This window comes from Pristiophorus japonicus, chromosome 12 (genome assembly GCF_044704955.1).
Source record: "Pristiophorus japonicus isolate sPriJap1 chromosome 12, sPriJap1.hap1, whole genome shotgun sequence".
Lineage (NCBI taxonomy): Eukaryota > Metazoa > Chordata > Chondrichthyes > Pristiophoridae > Pristiophorus > Pristiophorus japonicus.
In genome coordinates, this window is record NC_091988.1 from 96,200,355 (window position 1) to 96,219,165 (window position 18,811).

Genomic DNA, 18,811 nt, shown 5'->3' on the forward strand with positions numbered 1-18,811 from the left:
GTCGTGGTCACACTCATACATTTTGATGTCTTCCACTGTAAAGTTCAGCCACACTGGAGACGGCTGCCGCAGGATCAGGTGCACTGTCATTACATCATCTGGTTCAAACAGCATCTACAGTTTAAGACCAATTTATTTTGTCAGTCAATTTACAACTTGCACACAAACGCCCAACAAAATCCTATTATCTTACTGCAGCAGAGAAATTCTAATGACATGCTGGCACACTAGTAATGCACTTACATTGCCTATTTTCTGTCAACAGCAGCTCCAAAGCTGGCAGCAAACTTCAAAAGTTGGAGCAAAATCCATCACCAAAGAGGTGTTTTCAGCCTCTGCCTCGGACAGCAACAAAAACACAAAGCAGCCCATCAGTAGAAGAGCCAAACCTTTTGGCCATTAACAGGCTAGGCAGCGGAGCTGCTCACACCTTCTGAGGGACAGTATAAACCTTCATTCAGAAAGGCACAGATCAATCAAGGTCAGTCAGCATGAATTTTTTAAGGGAAGGTCGTGTCTGACTAACTTGATTGAGTTCTTTGTAGAGGTAACAAGGAGCGACGATGAGGGCAGTGCATTTGACAACGTTTACAAGGCCCCACATAGTAGACTAATCAAAAAAGTAAAAGCCCATGGGATCCAAGGGAGAGTGACAAATTGGACCCAGAATTGGCTCAGTGGCAGGAAGTAAAGGGTAATGGTTGAGGCGAGCGTTTATGACTGGAAGGCTGTTTCCAGTGGGGATCCACAGGGCTCAGTACTCAGTCCCTTACTTTTTGTAGTATATATTAATGATTTGGACTTAAATGTAGGGGGCAAGTTAAAGAAATTTGCAGATGATACAAAAATTGGCCATGTGGTTGACAGTGAGGAGGAAGGCTGCAGACTGCAGGAAGGTATCGATAAACTGGTCAGTTGGGCAGAAAAGTGGCAAATGGAATTCAATCTGGAATAGTGTGAGGTAATGCATTTAGGGAGGAGCAACAAGGCAAGGGAATACACAATACATGGGAGGATACAGAGAGGTATGGAGGACCTTGGTGTATATGTCCACAGATCCTTAAAGGTAGCAGGACAGGTCGATAAGTTAATTAAAAAGGCATAGGGGATGCTTTCCTTTATTAGCCGAGGCATAGAATACAAGAGCCAAGGAAGTTATGCTAGAACTGTACGCAACATTAATTAGACCACAGCTTGCATACTGCGTGCAGTTCTGGTCACCACATTACAGGAAGGATGTGTTTGCACTAGAAAGGCTGCAGAGGAGATTTACAAGGATGTTGCTGGAAAACTTTAAGCAATGAGGAAAGATTGGATAGGCTGGGGTTGTTTTCCTTGGAACAGAGGCGGCTGAGGGGAGATTTAATTTAAGTGTATAAAATTATGAGATCTCGATAGTGTGGATTCAATGGGCCCAAGTTTCCACAAGAAAAAAAACGCCTAAAAAAATCCTCGGTATTCTCCATCTACTTACAGGTCCTCTGGCCCTCGGCGCAGCCAGCACGAGCTGTGCGGGGGGCGGAGCCAGGTCCCTGCGCTGAAAACAGTGCCGGGACCTCTGCACATGTGCGCTACAGTCGGCACACAAATGCAGTAGCTCCAGGCGCCGAACTGTGTGGGAGGGGCCCGAAGCACGCAGCCCCTAGCCCTGGCTGAATGGCCTCACTGGGGCTGCGTGGATAAGGCTCCTCCCATGGCCCGCTCCTGCTCCCCGCCCCCGACACCCGCTCCCCCCCCCCCACCCCCGCCGACCAGACCCGACCCGACACCCGCTCCCCCCCACCGCCGACCAGACCCGACCCGACACCCGCTCCCCCCCACAGCCCCGACCCAAGACCCGACACCCGCTCCACCGCCGACCCGACCCACGCTCCTGTTCCCCGACCCGACCCGACCCCCCCCCCCCACTGGACCCGACTCCCGGACTGGATCCGATCCGACCTCTCCCTTCCCCATCCCCCCCTCTCTCTCTCTCTCTCTCTCTCTCTCTCTCTCCCACCTCCCACCCCCCCTCTCTCTCCCCCCACCCTCTCTCTCCCCCACCCCCCACCCCCCCCTCTCCCCCCCCACCCCCCCCTCGCTCTCTCTTCCCCCCCCCTCGCTCTCTCTTCCCCCCCTCTCTCTCTCTCTTCCCCCCCCTCCTCCTCCCCTCTCTCTCTCTCTCCCTCCCCCCCTCTCTCCCTCCCCCCCCTCTCTCTCTCCCTCCCCCCCCCCCTCTCTCTCTCTCTCTCTCTCTCTCTCTCCCTCCCTCTCCCCCCTCTCTCCCTCCCCCCCTCTCTCTCTCTCTCTCTCTCTCCCTCCCCCCCCTCTCTCTCTCTCTCTCCCTCCCCCCCCTCCCTCCCTCCCTCTCTCTCTCTCCCTCCCCCCTCAGCGACACGAACGGCTGCAGAATTCTCCCTGGCTGAAGCACTTTCACACAGGTAGGAAGATGGTTTATTTAATCTTTTCTTGGCTTATAAATGTTTATTCAGGTTGGATTTATTTGTAGAAGTATAAATAAGGATTTATTGTCGAATTTAATGAGTTCCCTTCTCCCCCCCCCCCCCACCTCGTTCTGGACGCCTAATTTGTAACCTGCGCCTGATTTTTTAATGTGTAGAACAGGTTTTTTCAGTTCTACAAAAATCTTCACTGGCTCCATTCTACTTTAGTTTGGAGTACATTTTCACTGTGGAAACTTTCAAATCAGGCATCAGTGGCCGGACACGCCCCCTTTTGAAGAAAAAATTCTGTTCTAAACTAGAACTGTTCTACCTGACAAGAACTGCAGAAAAAAAAATGTGGAGAATTGCGATTTCTAAAATAGTTTGCTCTCCACCAGTTGCTCCTAAAAATCAGGCGCGAATCATGTGGAAACTTGGGCCCTAGGTTTCTATTATCCCTTACAGATCAAGAAAGCGATTGTAGGGAAGGTGTTGGGGGCTGATGGTGTGTTTAAGTTACACCATGCTGGGATGGGACAGTCTCGATGGAGAAGTTCGTCTTTTCCTGTCCTTCTTTATATGTATGTATTTTGCTGCTGTTAGCTTGTACTGATTTTCTCAGCTGTTGGGGAAGTTACTAAACTCAGCAAAATAGTTGTTTTTTTTTGAAGTTGTAAGCAACAAGTGTGTACTAATTCACATGTGAATGTTGTTTTAAAATGGATCCAGGCAGTATAGAAACCATTCTACAATCGAAATGGGGCTATTTCGACAGCATTGTGGTAGCAGGCACTTCAGGAGCAGTTTCTTCAATAAACATACAGCATCACACTCTGGGTTAAAGTACAAATCCAAAATAAACGGTCGTGAAGTCCATTTGTAGATCTCCACACACACACCTATGATTGCAGCACACACACAAAAAGGTGATCTCAGAGACCACAAGAATGGCTGGTATGGTAAACGTAAATGTTACATTGGTGTTCTGAAACTGAGGTTAAAGCATATTGTTGAGCCAATGGACAGGGAGCTGACTGACCTCCAAGTGCTTAAAATAACACTGGGTGAGTCAAGTGTGCCATGCTGCACCTTGATGGGTTAAACATTTTCAAAAAAAGGTAATTTAAATAAAGAGATTCAGATCTTTAATTCAAATGTAACATAGGGTTTCATATTTTTTCCAGCTTGTCAAATTACCTCCAGAATCTTTATACTGATGAAAATAAATCAGACTCTGAACTTCTCTTCTAATCTCTAGGATTTAATCCATGTCGCACCGTAGATGGTCTTTCAATTCACTTGTACCTTTTTGCAGGCAGTGACCAATACTAGTTAACACACTCCAAGTGTGGTTCGTAACTCTCTACAGAAATGTTAACTCTCTAACGTTTTGTCACCAGCCATGATACCAAACATCTTTCTCGAGGATTGCTATTGGAAAGGGATTTGCAGTTACAGTTTCATACGGTGAGCTCTTGATTTCAGTAATGTTGCTGTGGATACCAGCCAGCACAGACCAAACACCAACAATGGAAGTTCTGTTAAAACGATATCAGTTGTTTAATTTTAATAGAGTGCTTTTATTTGCTCAGTGGATGCAGACTGTCTCACTGCTTCTACATGAGCGCAGTGTGGGCAGGGGTCCAAAAAGAAATTGTCCAATCCAAACACAGATGGTTGATAAATGTGAATGTAATATATTTGTCTGAAAAATGCAACTTGAGAAGAATTAGTAAGTTAATAAATTAATTTGTTTCAGTTAAACAGTTCTTCCCTACTTGAGGGACAGGACATTATATGACACATTGGTACAGAAAGTTTAACAAGACTGAACAGATTGAATTCACCATGTCAGTAAGCAGGACTTCGTCTTTAGAAATGAGCGATCATATTTCTTTAATGGTCGTACTGGGAGTTCTTAGAAAGGGTAATTAACCCATTACAGACTTTTTGCAATGTAAGCATATTTATCGATTGTATTTACAGTATTAATCAAATGTTATACTTTTGATCTCGAATTAATTGCAAATAAATCTATTCGTTCTCGGCTGTAAAACCTGGTTTCAGTTTAATATCCACTATTCCAAAGTAGGTGTCGTGTTGCAGTGGGAGATTGTGTCTAATCCAGCAACAGATTACTGTAAATAGGGTAATTGCCTGTCTGAGTCACAAGACCCCGCAAGGGAAGATTACAGAAAAGGTACAGCTTCTCGAACATAGGGGACAAGGTCTGATTAAGAGAACCACTGTTTAACAGTGGAGAGCGAAACTAGTTCCATAAAATACCCAGTAAAACTGTAACATGGTAAAGATCACCTGCCTTGTCAAATGTACCGTTGCCTTTTTCGTTCCATGGGACTTACCATTTGAGATATCCTTACACCTGGTTACCCAGTGGAGCTGCTCTGATTAGATTGGTTTTAAACATGTCCTGCAGTGACTCTACAGGTTACAATGAAATATTTTGCTTTGCTTGCAAACCAACTCAAAGGCACTAAAAGCAGGGAAAGTTAGGATCGCTGGGGTATAAACTTCTGGTTTATTCTGTGCACCTCCTTAGGGTCTGTCCCCTATCTACTTCGGTATCGCCCGGTTTAAGGCATTGACACCGCCTGGTCGCTAACTTTAGCGCCGGCCGATGTTTACCGGGATATTCACTATTGGCGCCCCAAGAGGGGAGTGGAACGTTAAGGGCTCCTCTTAGGGCGCGAACCCTGATTCTTAGTGCGCTATCACGGGATGCTGCTGAAATTCAGGTGCGAGGAAACTGGAATCCTAGCACCTAAAGGAGGTTGGACCACCTCAAGAGTGAAAATAAATGCAAGGGATGTCATTTCAACACTCGTAAACAATAATAAACAAAGTTAAATAAATGCAAAATAACAATGTAAATGAAAAAAAATCTCACTTTATACCTATCCACCTGCTGAACCATTTCCTTATCGCCCCAGGAGGTCTAGGAACGCTGTTCCATTGTCGCGATTAACACGAGGCGCTAAGGCAGGCAAACCCACTGAAGTTCGCGGCCGTGGTACTAACGAGGCGTTGCACACGCATTGACCTCAGCAAGGAGGTGGTGCTAGAGTGCGCAGCGCTAACTGCCAGCGCCGCCGGTAAACCTACACTGAAGTTACCGGGAGGCACTAACAGCGCGGTGCTCTGGCGGTAAGTGCTTCACAGCACCAGTGGCACTAAGCAACTGAATTTTTAGCTCCAAGAGTCTTAAGTGAAACGTGTTTAGGTAGCCTCAATCTAATGCCTAGTGGGTGTGGGGTCACTGCACAATACTGCCCATAATTTGGCACAAAATTGGTAAAATCATTCAGTGATACTACAAAGAAGGTTAGTTTGGGAAATTGAAAAATATTGCTATAGTTGGAGATTAAGGTTGAAACATAGCACTGGCAACCAATTGTGGATTTATCCAACCTCTGATGTGCAGTAGCTTGAGTATTAAAGAGTTAAGATGAAACAATAACAGTCAGTCTGTTGAAACAAAATTAGTTAGAGTCAAACCTCACCTGATGTCTATAGATGGAAAAGTAGTCCTGTGCTCCGTTCTCAGTGTGGGGATTGGGCATCAGGCACATATTCCTCAGGCAGGTCTTCCACTTCAACAGCTTCCTGTCAGACTCCACGGTCACTCGGCGTTGAAGACGTACCGTTAAGAAAGCAGTGTAATAATTCTTAAATGTGATTTTCTGAAGCTGGTCAGTGAAGAGTAATACAACATAAGGTTAAGAGTCAGCTGAATGGGGGACATCACAAGTGCTTCAAACGAAGGAGGAAAAGTTCTAAAAAAGACAATTAAAACAAATGACAGGACATTTTGACAGAAGCTAAACATGATAAATTTGGAATAGTTTAAAAATAATGTGAGAGAAAAGGAGCATATCAAAGTGAATTGGTCAAACAATGGATTCACTCTGCCTGCAGCAACAGGTTAGATGTTGCAAGTATATAACTAAAATACAGCTTACAATTCAACCACATTACAAACAAATGTGACACAATGGCTCCGCTCCGCATTAAAAGATAGCGTTCTCCAACAACAGAGTTGGACTGGGCGAGGATGTCACCCCTAATGGCAGAGACGTATGGGGTAGAGGTCAGCCTTTTGTTTCAATGCACTTGTAGTCAAACTTTTTTTGTCTTTTTTTTTAAAATAATTTACTGTTCCTCACCTTCAATTCCCAGCTGAGAAGATTGACCATTTAACAAGCTTCAAGAATTTTACCAATATGCTTTTTGAAACAGTTGGCATTTGTAAGATGAAACTTACCTGCATCTTGTGATAGTTATACTGAACAGGAGGACAGGAAAAAGAGTGGGAGAGCTATAGTGATAGGGGATTCTATTGTAAGGGGAATAGACAGACGTTTCTGCGGCCGCAATCGAGACTCCAGAATGGTATGTTGCCTCCCTGATGCAAGGGTCAAGGATGTCTCGGAGCGGCTGCAGGACATTTTGAAGGGGAAGGGTGAACAGCCAGTTGTCGTGGTGCATATAGGTAAAAAATGGGATGAGGTCTTACAAGACAAATTTCGGGAGCTAGGAGCTAAATTTAAAAAGTAGTAATATCTCAGGATTGCTACCAGTGCCACGTGCTAGTCAGAGTAGGAATCGCGGGATAGCTCAGATAAATACGTGGTTTGAGGAGTGGTGCAGAAGGGAGGGATTGAAATTCCTGGGACATTGGAACTGGTTCTGGGGGAGGTGGGATCAGTACAAACCAGACGGTCTGCACCTGGGCAGGACCGGAACTAATGTCCAAGGGGGAGTGTTTGCTAGTACTGTTGGGGAGGGGTTAAACTAATATGGCAGGGGGATGGGAACCTATGCAGGGAGAGAGTGGGATGTAGAATGGGGGCAGAAGCAAAAGATAGAAAGAAGAAAAGTACAAGTGGAGGGCAGAGAAACCCAAGGCAAAAATCAAAAAGGGCCACATTACAGCAAAATTCTAAAGGGGCAAAGTGTGTTAAAAAGACAAGCCTGAAGGCTCTGTGCCTCAATGCGAGGAGTATTCGTAATAAGGTGGACAAATTAATTGCGCAGATAGCAGTTAATGGATATGATGTAATTGGCATCACGGAGACATGGCTCCAGGGTGACCAACGCTGGGAACTCAACATCCAGGGGTATTCAACATTCAGGAAGGATAGACAGAAAGGAAAAGGAGGTGGGGTGGCGTTGCTGGTTAAAGAGGAAATTAACGCAATAGTAAGGAAGGACATTAGTTTGGATGATATGGAATCAGTATGGGTGGAGCTACGAAATACCAAAGGTCAGAAAACGCTAGTGGGAGTTGTGTACAGACCACTAAACAGTAGTAGTGAGGTTGGGGTCAGCATCAAACAAGAAATTAGGGATACGTGCAATAAAGGAACAGCAGTTATTATTGACGGCTTTAATCTACATATTGACTGGGCTAACCAAACTGGTAGCAATACGGTGGAGGAGGATTTCCTGGAGTGTATTAGGGATGGTTTTCTAGACCAATATGTCGAGGAACCAACTAGAGAGCTGGCCATCCTAGACTGGGTGATGTGTAACAAGAAAGGACTAATTAGCAATCTTGTTGTGCGAGGCCCCTTGGGGAAGAGTGACCATAATATGATAGAATTCTTTATTAAAATAGAGAGTGGCACAGTTAATTCAGAGACTAGGATCCTGAACTTAAGGACAGGTAACTTCAATGGTATGAGACGTGAATTGGCTAGAATCGACTGGCGAGTGATACTTAAAAGGGTTGACGGTGGATAGGCAATGGCAAACATTTAAAATCACATGGATGAACTTCAACAATTGTACATCCCTGTTTGGAGTAAAAATAAAACGGGGCAGGTGGCTCAACCGTGGCTAACAAGGGAAATTAAGGATAGTGTTAAATCCAAGGAAGAGGCATATAAATTGGCCAGAAAAAGCAGCAAACCTGAGGACTGGGAGAATTTTATAACACAGCAGAGGAGGACATAGAAACATAGAAATTAGTTGCAGGAGCAGGCCATTCGGCACTTCGAGCCTGCACCGCCATTCAATAAGATCATGGCTGATCATTCAACCTCAGTACCCCTTTCCTGCTTTCTCTCCATACCCCTTGATCCCTTTGACCGTAAGGGCCATATCTAACTCCCTTTTGGATATATCTAACGAACTGGCCTCAACAACTTTGTGCAGTAAGGAATTCCACAGGTTAACCACTTTCTCCTCATCTCGGTCCTAAATGGCTTACCCGCTATTCTTAGACTGTGAGCCCTGGTTCTGGAACTCCCCAGCAATGAAAACATTCTTCCTGCCTCTAACCTGTCCAATCCCGTCAGAATTTTATATGTTTCTATGAGATCTCCTCTCATTCTTCTAAACACCAGTGGATACAAGCCCAGTTGATCCAGTCTCTCCTCATATGTCAGTCCTGCCATCCCGGGAATCAGTCTGGTGAACCTTCACTGTCCTCCCTCAATAGCAAGAACATCCTTCCTCAGATTAGGAGACCAAAACTGAACACAATATTCTAGGTGTGGCCTCACCAAGGCCCTGTACAACTGCAATAAGACCTCTCTGCTCCTATACTCAAATCCTCTCGCTATGAAGGCCAACATGCCATTTGCCTTCTTCACCGCCTGCTGTACCTGCATGCGAACCTTAAACGACTGATGTACCATGACACCCAGGTCTCATTGCGCCTCTCCATTTTCATAATCTGTCACCATTCAGATAATATTCTGTCTTCCTGTTTTTGCCACCAAAGTGGATAACCTCACATTTATCCACATTATACTGCATCTGCCATGCATTTGCCCACTCACCTAACCTGTCCAAGTCACCCTGCAGCCTCTTAGCATCCTCTTCACAGCTCACACCACCACCCAGCTTAGTGTCATCTGCAAACTTGGAGATATTACATTCAATTCCTTCATTTAAATCATTGATGTATATTGTAAATAGCTGAGTCCCAGCACTGAACCCTGCGGCACCCCACTAGTCACTGCCTGCCATTCTGAAAGGAACCCGTTTATTCCGACTCTCTGCTTCCTGTCTGCCAACCAGTTTTCTATCCACGTCAATACATTTCCCCCAATACCATGTGCTTTAATTTTGCACACCAATCTCTTGTGTGGGACCTTGTCAAAAGCCTTTTGAAAGCCAAATACACCACATCCACTGGTTCTCCTTTGTCTACTAGTTACAGCCTCAAAAAGTTCTAGAAGATTTGTCAAGCATGATTTCCCTTTCATAAATCCATGCTGACTTGGACTGATCCTGTCATGGCTTTCCAGATGTGTTGCTATTTCATATTTAATAATTGATTCCAACATTTTCCCCACCACCGACGTCAGACTAACCGGTCTATAATTCCCTGTTTTCTCTCTCCCTCCTTTTTTTAATAAGTGGCATTACATTAGCTACCCTCCAGTGCAGAGGAACTGATCCAGATTCAATAGAATGTTGGAAAATGATGACCAATGCATCCACTATTTCTAGGGCCACTTCCTTAAGTACTCTGGGATGCAGCCTATCAGGCCCTAGGGATTTATCGGCCTTCAATCCCATCAATTTCCCTAACACAATTTTCTGACTAATAAGGATTTCCTTCAGTTCCTCCTTTGCACGAGACCCTTGAACCCCTAGTATTTCTGGAAGGTTATTTGTGTCTTCCTTAGTGAAGACAGAGCCAAAGTATTGTTTCAATTAGTCTGTCATTTCTTTGTTCCCCATTATAAATTCACCTGATTCTGACTGCAAAGGACAGATGTTGATCTTCACTAATCTTTTTCTCTTCACATATCTATAGAAGCTTTTGTAGTCAGTTTTTATGTTCCCTGCAAGCTTCCTCTCATACTCTATTTCCCCCCTCCTAATTAGATCCTTTGTCCTCCTCTGCTGAATTCTAAATTTCTCCCAGTCCTTAGGTTTGCTGCTTTTTTTGGCTAATTTATATGCCTCTTCCTTGGATTTAACACTATCCCTAATTTCCTTTGTTAGCCATGGTTGAGCTACCTTCCCCGTTTTATTTTTACTCCAGACAGGGATGTACAATTGTTGAAGTTCATCCATGTGATCTATAAATATCTGCCATTGCCTATCCACTGTCAACCCTTTAAGTATCATTTGCCAGTTTATCCTAGCCGATTCACATCTCATACATCGAAGTTACCTTTCCTTAAGTTCAGGACCCGAGTCTCTGAATTAATACTGTCACTCTCCATCTTAATAAAGAATTCTACCATATTATGGTCACTCTTCCCCAGGAGTCCTCGCAAAACAAGATTGCTAATTAGTCCTCTCTCATTGCACAACACCCAGTCTAGGATGGCCAGCTCTCTAGTTGGTTCCTCGACATATTAGTCGAGAAAGCCATCCCTAATACACTCCAGGAAATCCTCCTCCACCGCATTGCGACCAGCTTGGTTAGCCCAATTCGTGCATAGATTAAAGTCGCCCATGATAACTGCTGTACCTTTATTGCACGCATCCCTAATTTCTTGTTTGATGCCATCTGTTTGGTGGTCTGTACACAACTCCCACTAGCGTTTTCTGCCCTTTGGTATTCCACAGCTCTACCCATACCGATTCCACATCATCCAAGCTCATGTCCTTTCTTACTATTGTGTTAATTTTCTCTTTAATTAGTAACGCTACCCCACCTCCTCTTCCTTTCTGTCTATCCTTCCTGAATGTTGAATAACCCTGGATGTTGAGGTCCGAGCCTTGGTCACCCTGGAGCCATGTCTCCGTAATCCCAATTATATATCATAATTGTTAGTGGCTGCCTGCGCAGTTAATTCATCCACCTTATTACGAATACTCCTCGCATTGAGGCACAGAGCCTTCAGGCTTGTCTTTTTAACACTCTTTGTCCCTTTAGAATTTTGCTGTAATGTGGCCCTTTTTGATTTTTGCCTTGGGTTTCTCTGCCCTCCACTTTTACTATTCTCCTTTCTATCTTTTGCTTCTGCTCCCATTTTATTTCCCCCTTTCTCCCGGCATAGGTTCCCATGCCCCTGCCATACTAGTTTAAACACTCCCCAACAGCACTAGCAAACACTCCCCCCCAGGACATTGTTCTGGACCTGCCAAGGTGCAGACCGTCCGGTTTGTACTGGTCCCACCTCCTCCAAAGTGTTTAATTAGGAGGTGGAAAATAGAATACGAGAGGAAGCTTGCTGGGTTGATAAAAACTGACTGTGAAAGATTATATAGCTATGTGAAGAGAAAAAGATTAGTGAAGACAAACGTAGGTCCCTTGCAGTCAGATTCAGGTGAATCTATAATGGGGAACCAAGAAATGGCAGACCAGTTGAACAAATACTTTGGTTCTGTCTTCACGAAGGAAGACACAAATAACCTTCCGGAAATACGAGGGGACCGAGGGTCTAGTGAGAAGGAGGAACTGAAGGAAATCCTTATTAGGCAGGAAATTGTGTTTGGAAAATTGATGGGATTGAAGGCCGATAAATCCCCGGGGCTGATAGTCTGCATCCCAGGGTACTTAAGGAAGTAGTTCTAGAAATAGTGGATGCATTGATGATCATTTTCCAACAGTCTATCGACTCTGGATCAGTTCCTATGGACTGGAGGGTAGCTAATGTAACACCACTTTTTAAGAAAGGAGGGAGAAAGAAAATGGGTAATTATAGACCAGTTAGCCTGACATCAGTAGTGGGGAAAATGTTGGAATCAATTATTAAAGATGAAATAGCAGCACATTTGGAAAGCAGTGACAGGATTGGTCCAAGTCAGCATGGATTTATGAAAGGGAAATCATGCTTGACAAATCTAGAATTTTTTGAGCATGTAACTGGTAGAATGAACAAGGGAGAACCAGTGGATGTGGTGTATTTGGACTTTCAAAAGGCTTTTGACAAGGTCCACATGAGATTGGTGTGCAAAATTAAAGCTCATGGTATTGCGGGTAATGCACTGACGTGGATAGAGAACTGGTTGACAGACAGGAAGCAGAGAGTCGGGATAAACGGGTCCCTTTCAGAATGGCAGGCAGTGACTAGTGGGGTGCCGCAGGGCTCAGTGCTGGGAACCCAGCTATTTGCAATATACATTAATGATTTAGAGAAAGGAATTGAGTGTAATATCTCCAAGTTTGCAGATGACACTAAGCTGGGTGGCGGTGTGAGCTGCGAGGAGGACGCAAAGAGGCAGCAGGGTGACTTGGACAGGTTTAGGTGAGTGGGCAAACGCATGGCAGATGCAGTATAATGTGGATAAATTTGAGGTTATCCACTTTGGTGGCATAAACAGGGAGGCAAAATATTATCTGAATGGCAGCACATTAGGAAAAGGGAAGGTGCAATGAGACCTGGGTGTCATGGTACATCAGTCATTGAAAGTTAGCAAGCAGGTACAACAGGCGGCGAAGAAGGCAAATGGTATGTTGGCCTTCATAGCTAGGGGATTTGAGTATAGGAGCATGGAGGTCTTACTGCAGTTGTACAGGGCCTTAGTGAGGCCTCACCTGCAATATTGTGTTCAGTTTTGGTCTCCTAATCTGAGGAAGGACGTTCTTGCTATTGAGGGAGTGCAGCAAAGGTTCACCAGACTGATTCCCGGGATGACGGGATATGAGGAGAGACTGGATCGACTGGGCCTGTATTCACTGGAGTTTAGAAGGATGAGAGGGGATTTCATGGAAACATATAAAATTCTAACAGGACTGGACAGGTTAGATTCAGGAAGAATGTTCCCGATGTTGGGGAAGTCCAGAACTAGGGGACATAGTCTTAGGATAAGGGGTAATAAGGGGTAAGCCATTTAGGACTGAGATGAGGAGAAACTTCTTCACTCAGAGAGTAGTTAACCTGTGGAATTCCATACCGCAGAGAGTTGTTGATGCCAGTTCATTGGATATATTCAAGAGGGAGTTAGATATGGCCCTTACTGCTAAAGGGATCAAAGGGTATGGAGAGAAAGCAGGAAAGGGGTACTGAGGTGAATGATCAGCCATGATCTTATTGAATGGCGGTGCAGGCTCAAAGGGCCGAATGGCCTACTCCTGCACCTATTTTCTATGTTTCTAAAAGCATTATTAAAACACTATTATATAACATTAACTAAAATGCATGCAAGCTTATGTTAACCATTTTTAAGTAAAGCATGATGGTAGATTGAGCCATTATTATGTTAACCATTTTTGAAACTGCTGATACAAGCTTCATTTAGAACTAGAATGATCAAGGCCAGAATATTAAGCAGTTAAGATAAAGGTATGCAGCATGCACCATTTCTTATGCTAATTTTGCAAAGCCAAGCTTAATAATGAATTGCGTGTAAAGTTGTCTGTATAATAGTTCTCGGAGAAGTGATTCCTTCTACAGAAAGGGAGGGAGGATAGAGATAACATAGAAGGTCAAAGGCAGTAGACTTAGAATGATGTATTGTAAGGCTTCAACAGTTGCAGACTTTTGCAGCATTTGAATGGGAGGAAAAAGGTATAAGAATAGCACTATTGAACTCTGGAAGCAGCACAAACACAGAGGAAGACTGGAGGAGGACAACAGTCAATAGAACACCAAGAGGCAGCACAGCAGTCACTCAGTGGGCTTCCGTTGAGGTGTCAACTATCGCCTTGTTAAGTATTATTACTTTGTACTGGAAGTAAACCACTTAATAAAATCTGTTGTGCTTAGTTACAATATAACTGTACCCAGCGTGTTTGTTGTGGTCACGGACAGGTCTCTTCTGTCAGATCTCACAGATCTTACACATTAGTGTGCAACAGTAGTTTAGAGCACCAAAACGGTCCCCAACAAAGTCACAAATGACATTCTCTGAGACTGTGACTATGGTGTATTATTTCCCCCGGTGTTCTACTCAACCACTCTGCAGTCTTTGACGCAGTCAACCATACCATCTTTCTCTAACAACTCTCCTCCATTGTCCAGCTCGGTGGGACTGCCCCTTCTTGATTCTACATTTACCTATCCGACTGTAGTGTGAGCATCTCCAGAAAAGCCTTCCTGCTTGCTGATATCCAGGTCTGGATGAGCAGAAATTTTCTCCAATTAAATATTTGGAAGACCAAAGCCATTGTTTTCGATCCCCATCACAAACTCCATTCCCTAGCCACTGACTCCATCCCTCTCCCTAATATCTGTCTGAGGCTGAACCACATTGTTCGCAACCTTGGTGTCATACTTGACCCTGACCACATATCCATGGCATAACTGAGACCGCCTATTTCCACCTCTGTAACGTCGCATGTCGCTGCCCTTGCCTCAGCTCATCCGCTGCTGAAATCCTCATCCATGCCTTTGTTACCTCTAGACTTGACTATTCCAATTCCTGGATGGCCTCCCACGTTCTACTCTACGTAAACTTGAGGTCATCCAAAACTCGCTGCCTATGTCCTAAATCACACCAAGTCCCGTTCACCCAGCACCCGTGCTCGCTGACCTACATTGGCTCCTGATTAAGCAATGCCTCGATTTCAAAATTCTCATCCTTGTTTTCAAATCTCTCCATGGCTTCTTTCCTCCCTATCTCTGTAATCTCCTCCCAGCCCCACAATCCCCCCCCCCCCCCCCCCCCCCCCCCCCCGAGATGTCTGCTCTCTTGAGCATCCCTGATTATAATTACTCAACCATTGGTGGCTAAGCTCTGGAATTCCCTGCCCAAACCTCTCCACCCCTCTTTCCTCCTTGAAGACGCTCCATAAAACCTACCTCTTTGACCAAGCTTTTGGCCATCTCCCTTAATTTTTCCTTAAGTGGCTTGGTGTCAATTATTTTTTTGACTGATAATAATCCTGTGCAGCGCCTTGGGACATTTTACTACGTTAAAGGCACTATATAAATACAAGTTACTGTTGATAAGAGATAGCTCCACCACCTCACTCGAAGTCTTCACCAGCTCTGTGTTGTCAGAATGCTTGTCCAACATCCAGTCCTGGATGAACACAATTTCCTTCAGCTAAACATTTAGAGGATTGAAGCCACTGTCTCCAGTCCCTGCCACGATTCCCGTTCCCTTGTCACTGACTCCATCCCCCTCCCTGGCCACTGTCTCAGCTTGAACTAGACTGTTTGCAACTTTGGTGCCCTATTTAACTCCAATCTAAGCTTCCGAACCCCATAGCTTCTCCATCACAAACTTCCATTGCCTGTCTCCACCTTGTCTTCGCTACACTGACTCAATTAAAATTCTCATCATGTTTAAATCTCTTCCCATTTCTGTAACCTCATTCAGCCCTGCAAGCCCCTCTTTCCTGAACTCTCTGCTCCTCTGACTCTGGCCTTTTGTATCTTCCCCCTACATTCGCCCCACCATTGGCAGCTGTGACTTCAGCTGCCGAGTCCCCATGCTTTAAAATGTCCTCCTAAACCACTCAGCATCTCATTAAAACCTACATCTTTCACCAAGCGTTTGTGCACATCTGTCATTTGGCCAGGTTTACAGATAATCATTGAAACCCCAACTTAAGACATTTGAATACAATATGCTGATTAAATACTTTAATATGACGTAGAAAACCATGGATATTTCCATTTTCAGTTTTCCCTTTAATAATTAATACGATTGAGAGGCACAAGACTCACATACTATAATGATTCTCTCCCGTGGAAAAGTCACCTCGATTCCAAACACTCCGGGTTTTGCCGAATCTGTTCTCATATCCCCAGTCTGCAGCTCAATCGGACTTTTGATTATACATGCAATACTGTCGTCTGCCATTTTAGCCGTGTGTATAAAGGAGATTGGTGTTCGACGTAACCATTTGCCAGTGGAATAATGGAAGATTGACATTGCAATTGGATGGTGCCTAAATATTTCAAACCACTCGAGTTGGTAGAACTTCATTATGGGAATTCTAAGCCGCTAGCATTTTAGGAAACTCTATCGATTATTGTATCTACAAAGCATGCTAGAGATAGTGAAGCAGGAAAATAAATGCTACAAAAAAGATTGCCTCCATTTTAACTTAATTTACAATTTTGGCACGTTCAAATTTCTGTAGTCAATGTAAATCTGTTGGGATACTCTAATCAATCCCAATACTAAATATCAAAAATTACTGCATCACCGTCTACAAAAAATATGCCTCTACTGCAGTGATGTTTCATTATACTGCCAATTGGAATGATAGCATTGGGAAGCAATTCAGTTCTTTGTCTACTGCTCACTTTTAAAAAGCTATTTTTCTCTTTAAAAAAGACTTGTATTTATATAGCCTTGAATGACCATTGGATGTCCCAAAGCACTATACAGCCAATGAAGTACTTTTTGAAGCGTATTCACTGTTGTAATGTAGGAAATACGGCAGCCAATTTGCACATAGCAAGGTCCCACAAAACAGCAATGTGATAATGACCAGGTAATCCATTTTAAGATAAATATTGGCTCGGAAACTGGGATGACTCCCCTGCTCTTTTTCAAAATAGGATCTTTTACATCCACAGGAGGGGGCAGTTTAACATCTCATCTGAAAGATGGCACCACTGACAGTCTAGCACTGCACTGGAGTATCAGCCTAGACTTTTTTTGTGCACAAGTCTCTGGAGTCGGACTTGACCCATGCCCTTCTGACTCAGAGGCGAGGGTGCTCCCAACGGAGCCAAGGCTGACACTTCCTCTTGAGGTCACTCCAGGGCTATTTTCAAATTGCCAGATGCTAACGAGCTTTAGGCTGGTCTCAGTTAGGGCAGCAGTGGGGCACAATGCCACTGGTCTCAGTGTGAGCAGACTAAGGGGGAACGGGGAAATCTGGGACCTTACTCTAATAACCATGCAGGGACCATCTTGTATACGGCATTGGATGCACAGAGCATCACGCTCAGATGTGATGCCTCACATTTGAAGTCCTGCTGCACTGCAGTGTTAACCTGGATTATAGGCTTAATTCATAAAGTGGGTCTTGAACCCAAAACCTTCTATCAAATGAGGGAAACTGACCCCTACAATTATTACATCCAGAACAGCTTGTAAGATGCATTTGAAATTGAGTGTAGTTTCTCTCACTACACGGGATAGGGAACAATGAGAAAGGAAAGGGGGCTTTGTTTTTGCTGGGAAGTGGGATTGGATGTGGATATTAGGGCTTTAGTACCTCATGTAACCATAGCCCTTCATGCAATAACTGGGCAAGTATATTCTAATGTTTCATATCTCAGATATTGATATACTGCAGCTCGAATGGTGAAACCTTCAACAAAATAATAATACACTTTATCTAAAATGAGACAAAATGCTGAAAATGATCATTTGAAGCTGCCCAGCCCGGGTTGAACACTCACACAATTCCACCAGTGTTTATAATATTTAACAAATCACAGGACATAGGAAAACATACCTCAGCGGCGGGCCCTAATTCCCGAACCAATGCTGACAATTGCTGTCCCGTTATAAGTGAGGAAAAGGCAGGTTCCTCACCCACACATCCGGGGCCTGGAAAGCGCAGCGCCACCATGGCAACCGATGACGTGCCAGGAGGAGGCGGAGCCGGGGAGCGGGCACGTTACGTCCGCTGGCCGAAAGGCGGGGCCGCGGGTTGATCGGCGATTGCGCGCGCGGAGGGGGCGGGGCAACAGATCACGTGTGGTTGGGACGTTACTTAGAAAGGGCGGGTTGCAGCGCGTGATGGTGATCACGTGGCTGCCGACTATATATAGGACGTCACCGGGCGTTGGCGCCCAGAAGCGGGACAGCGCTGCGCGCGTGTGTTGTTTTGTAGCTGGTGGCGCGAGGCCCGTTAGGGCCAGAAATGGCTGCTTCGCCTGTAATCTGAAGTGATATTCGACGTGAATTGAAAACTTAGCTTCAATCCACGAGTTGTGCGTCGCATTCGAGTGAAAGCAGTAAATACCTGGGCTGAGTGAAGGGCGCGAGGTTACACGGAGGCTCCAAGGGTTTTTAAAACGCGCGCAGTCTGTAGTCACGGACAACCTGCAGAGCCTCCTCAATAATCAGGAAACAGCCCTGCAACACACGGTGCCACAAGTATCAATGCTTACTTCTCCTTCAGCTCATCAAAGGCCAGATCTTTACAGGCCTTCAATGCAGGATATTTTGTTTTGAGCTCGATGGATGAGGAACAGGTTTAGCCACAATGCCAATTACCCATTTTTGAGGAATATTTGTATCCAGAAAGGCTTCCAAAGATAAAACTAAACACTTTTTTCATAGCAATGAGATGCAACTTGTGCTCAAAATCAGGTTATGAAAATCTGAGGGAGGAGGGCAAGTGATACTGAGGCACTGAGTCAAAAAAGAATATTACATGATGGACTTTCTAAATAAAAGTTCTCTGCCTCATGGAACATAAAAAATAGGAGTTGGCCATGTGGCCCCTCGAGCCTACTCTGCCATTCACTGAGATCCTGGCTGATCTGATCGTGGACTCCGCTCCACTTCCCTGCCTGCTCCCCATAACCCTTTAC

General features: G+C 44.7%; 1 protein-coding gene across 1 annotated transcript in view; it reads right to left on the reverse strand.

The window, feature by feature from the left end:
- The window catches only part of LOC139276822 (nicolin-1-like), a 32,830-nt gene extending 15,018 nt beyond the window's left edge, over positions 1-17,812 (reverse strand). The window contains exons 1-4 of the mRNA XM_070894820.1: positions 17,725-17,812; positions 15,978-16,114; positions 5,945-6,130; positions 4-114 (exon numbers count right to left, since the gene is read on the reverse strand). Coding sequence (XP_070750921.1) covers positions 4-114; positions 5,945-6,130; positions 15,978-16,109 — 429 coding nt within the window. The 5' untranslated portion in view covers positions 16,110-16,114; positions 17,725-17,812. The remainder of the gene's footprint in view (positions 1-3; positions 115-5,944; positions 6,131-15,977; positions 16,115-17,724) is intronic.
- Positions 17,813-18,811: the final 999 nt, after the last annotated feature.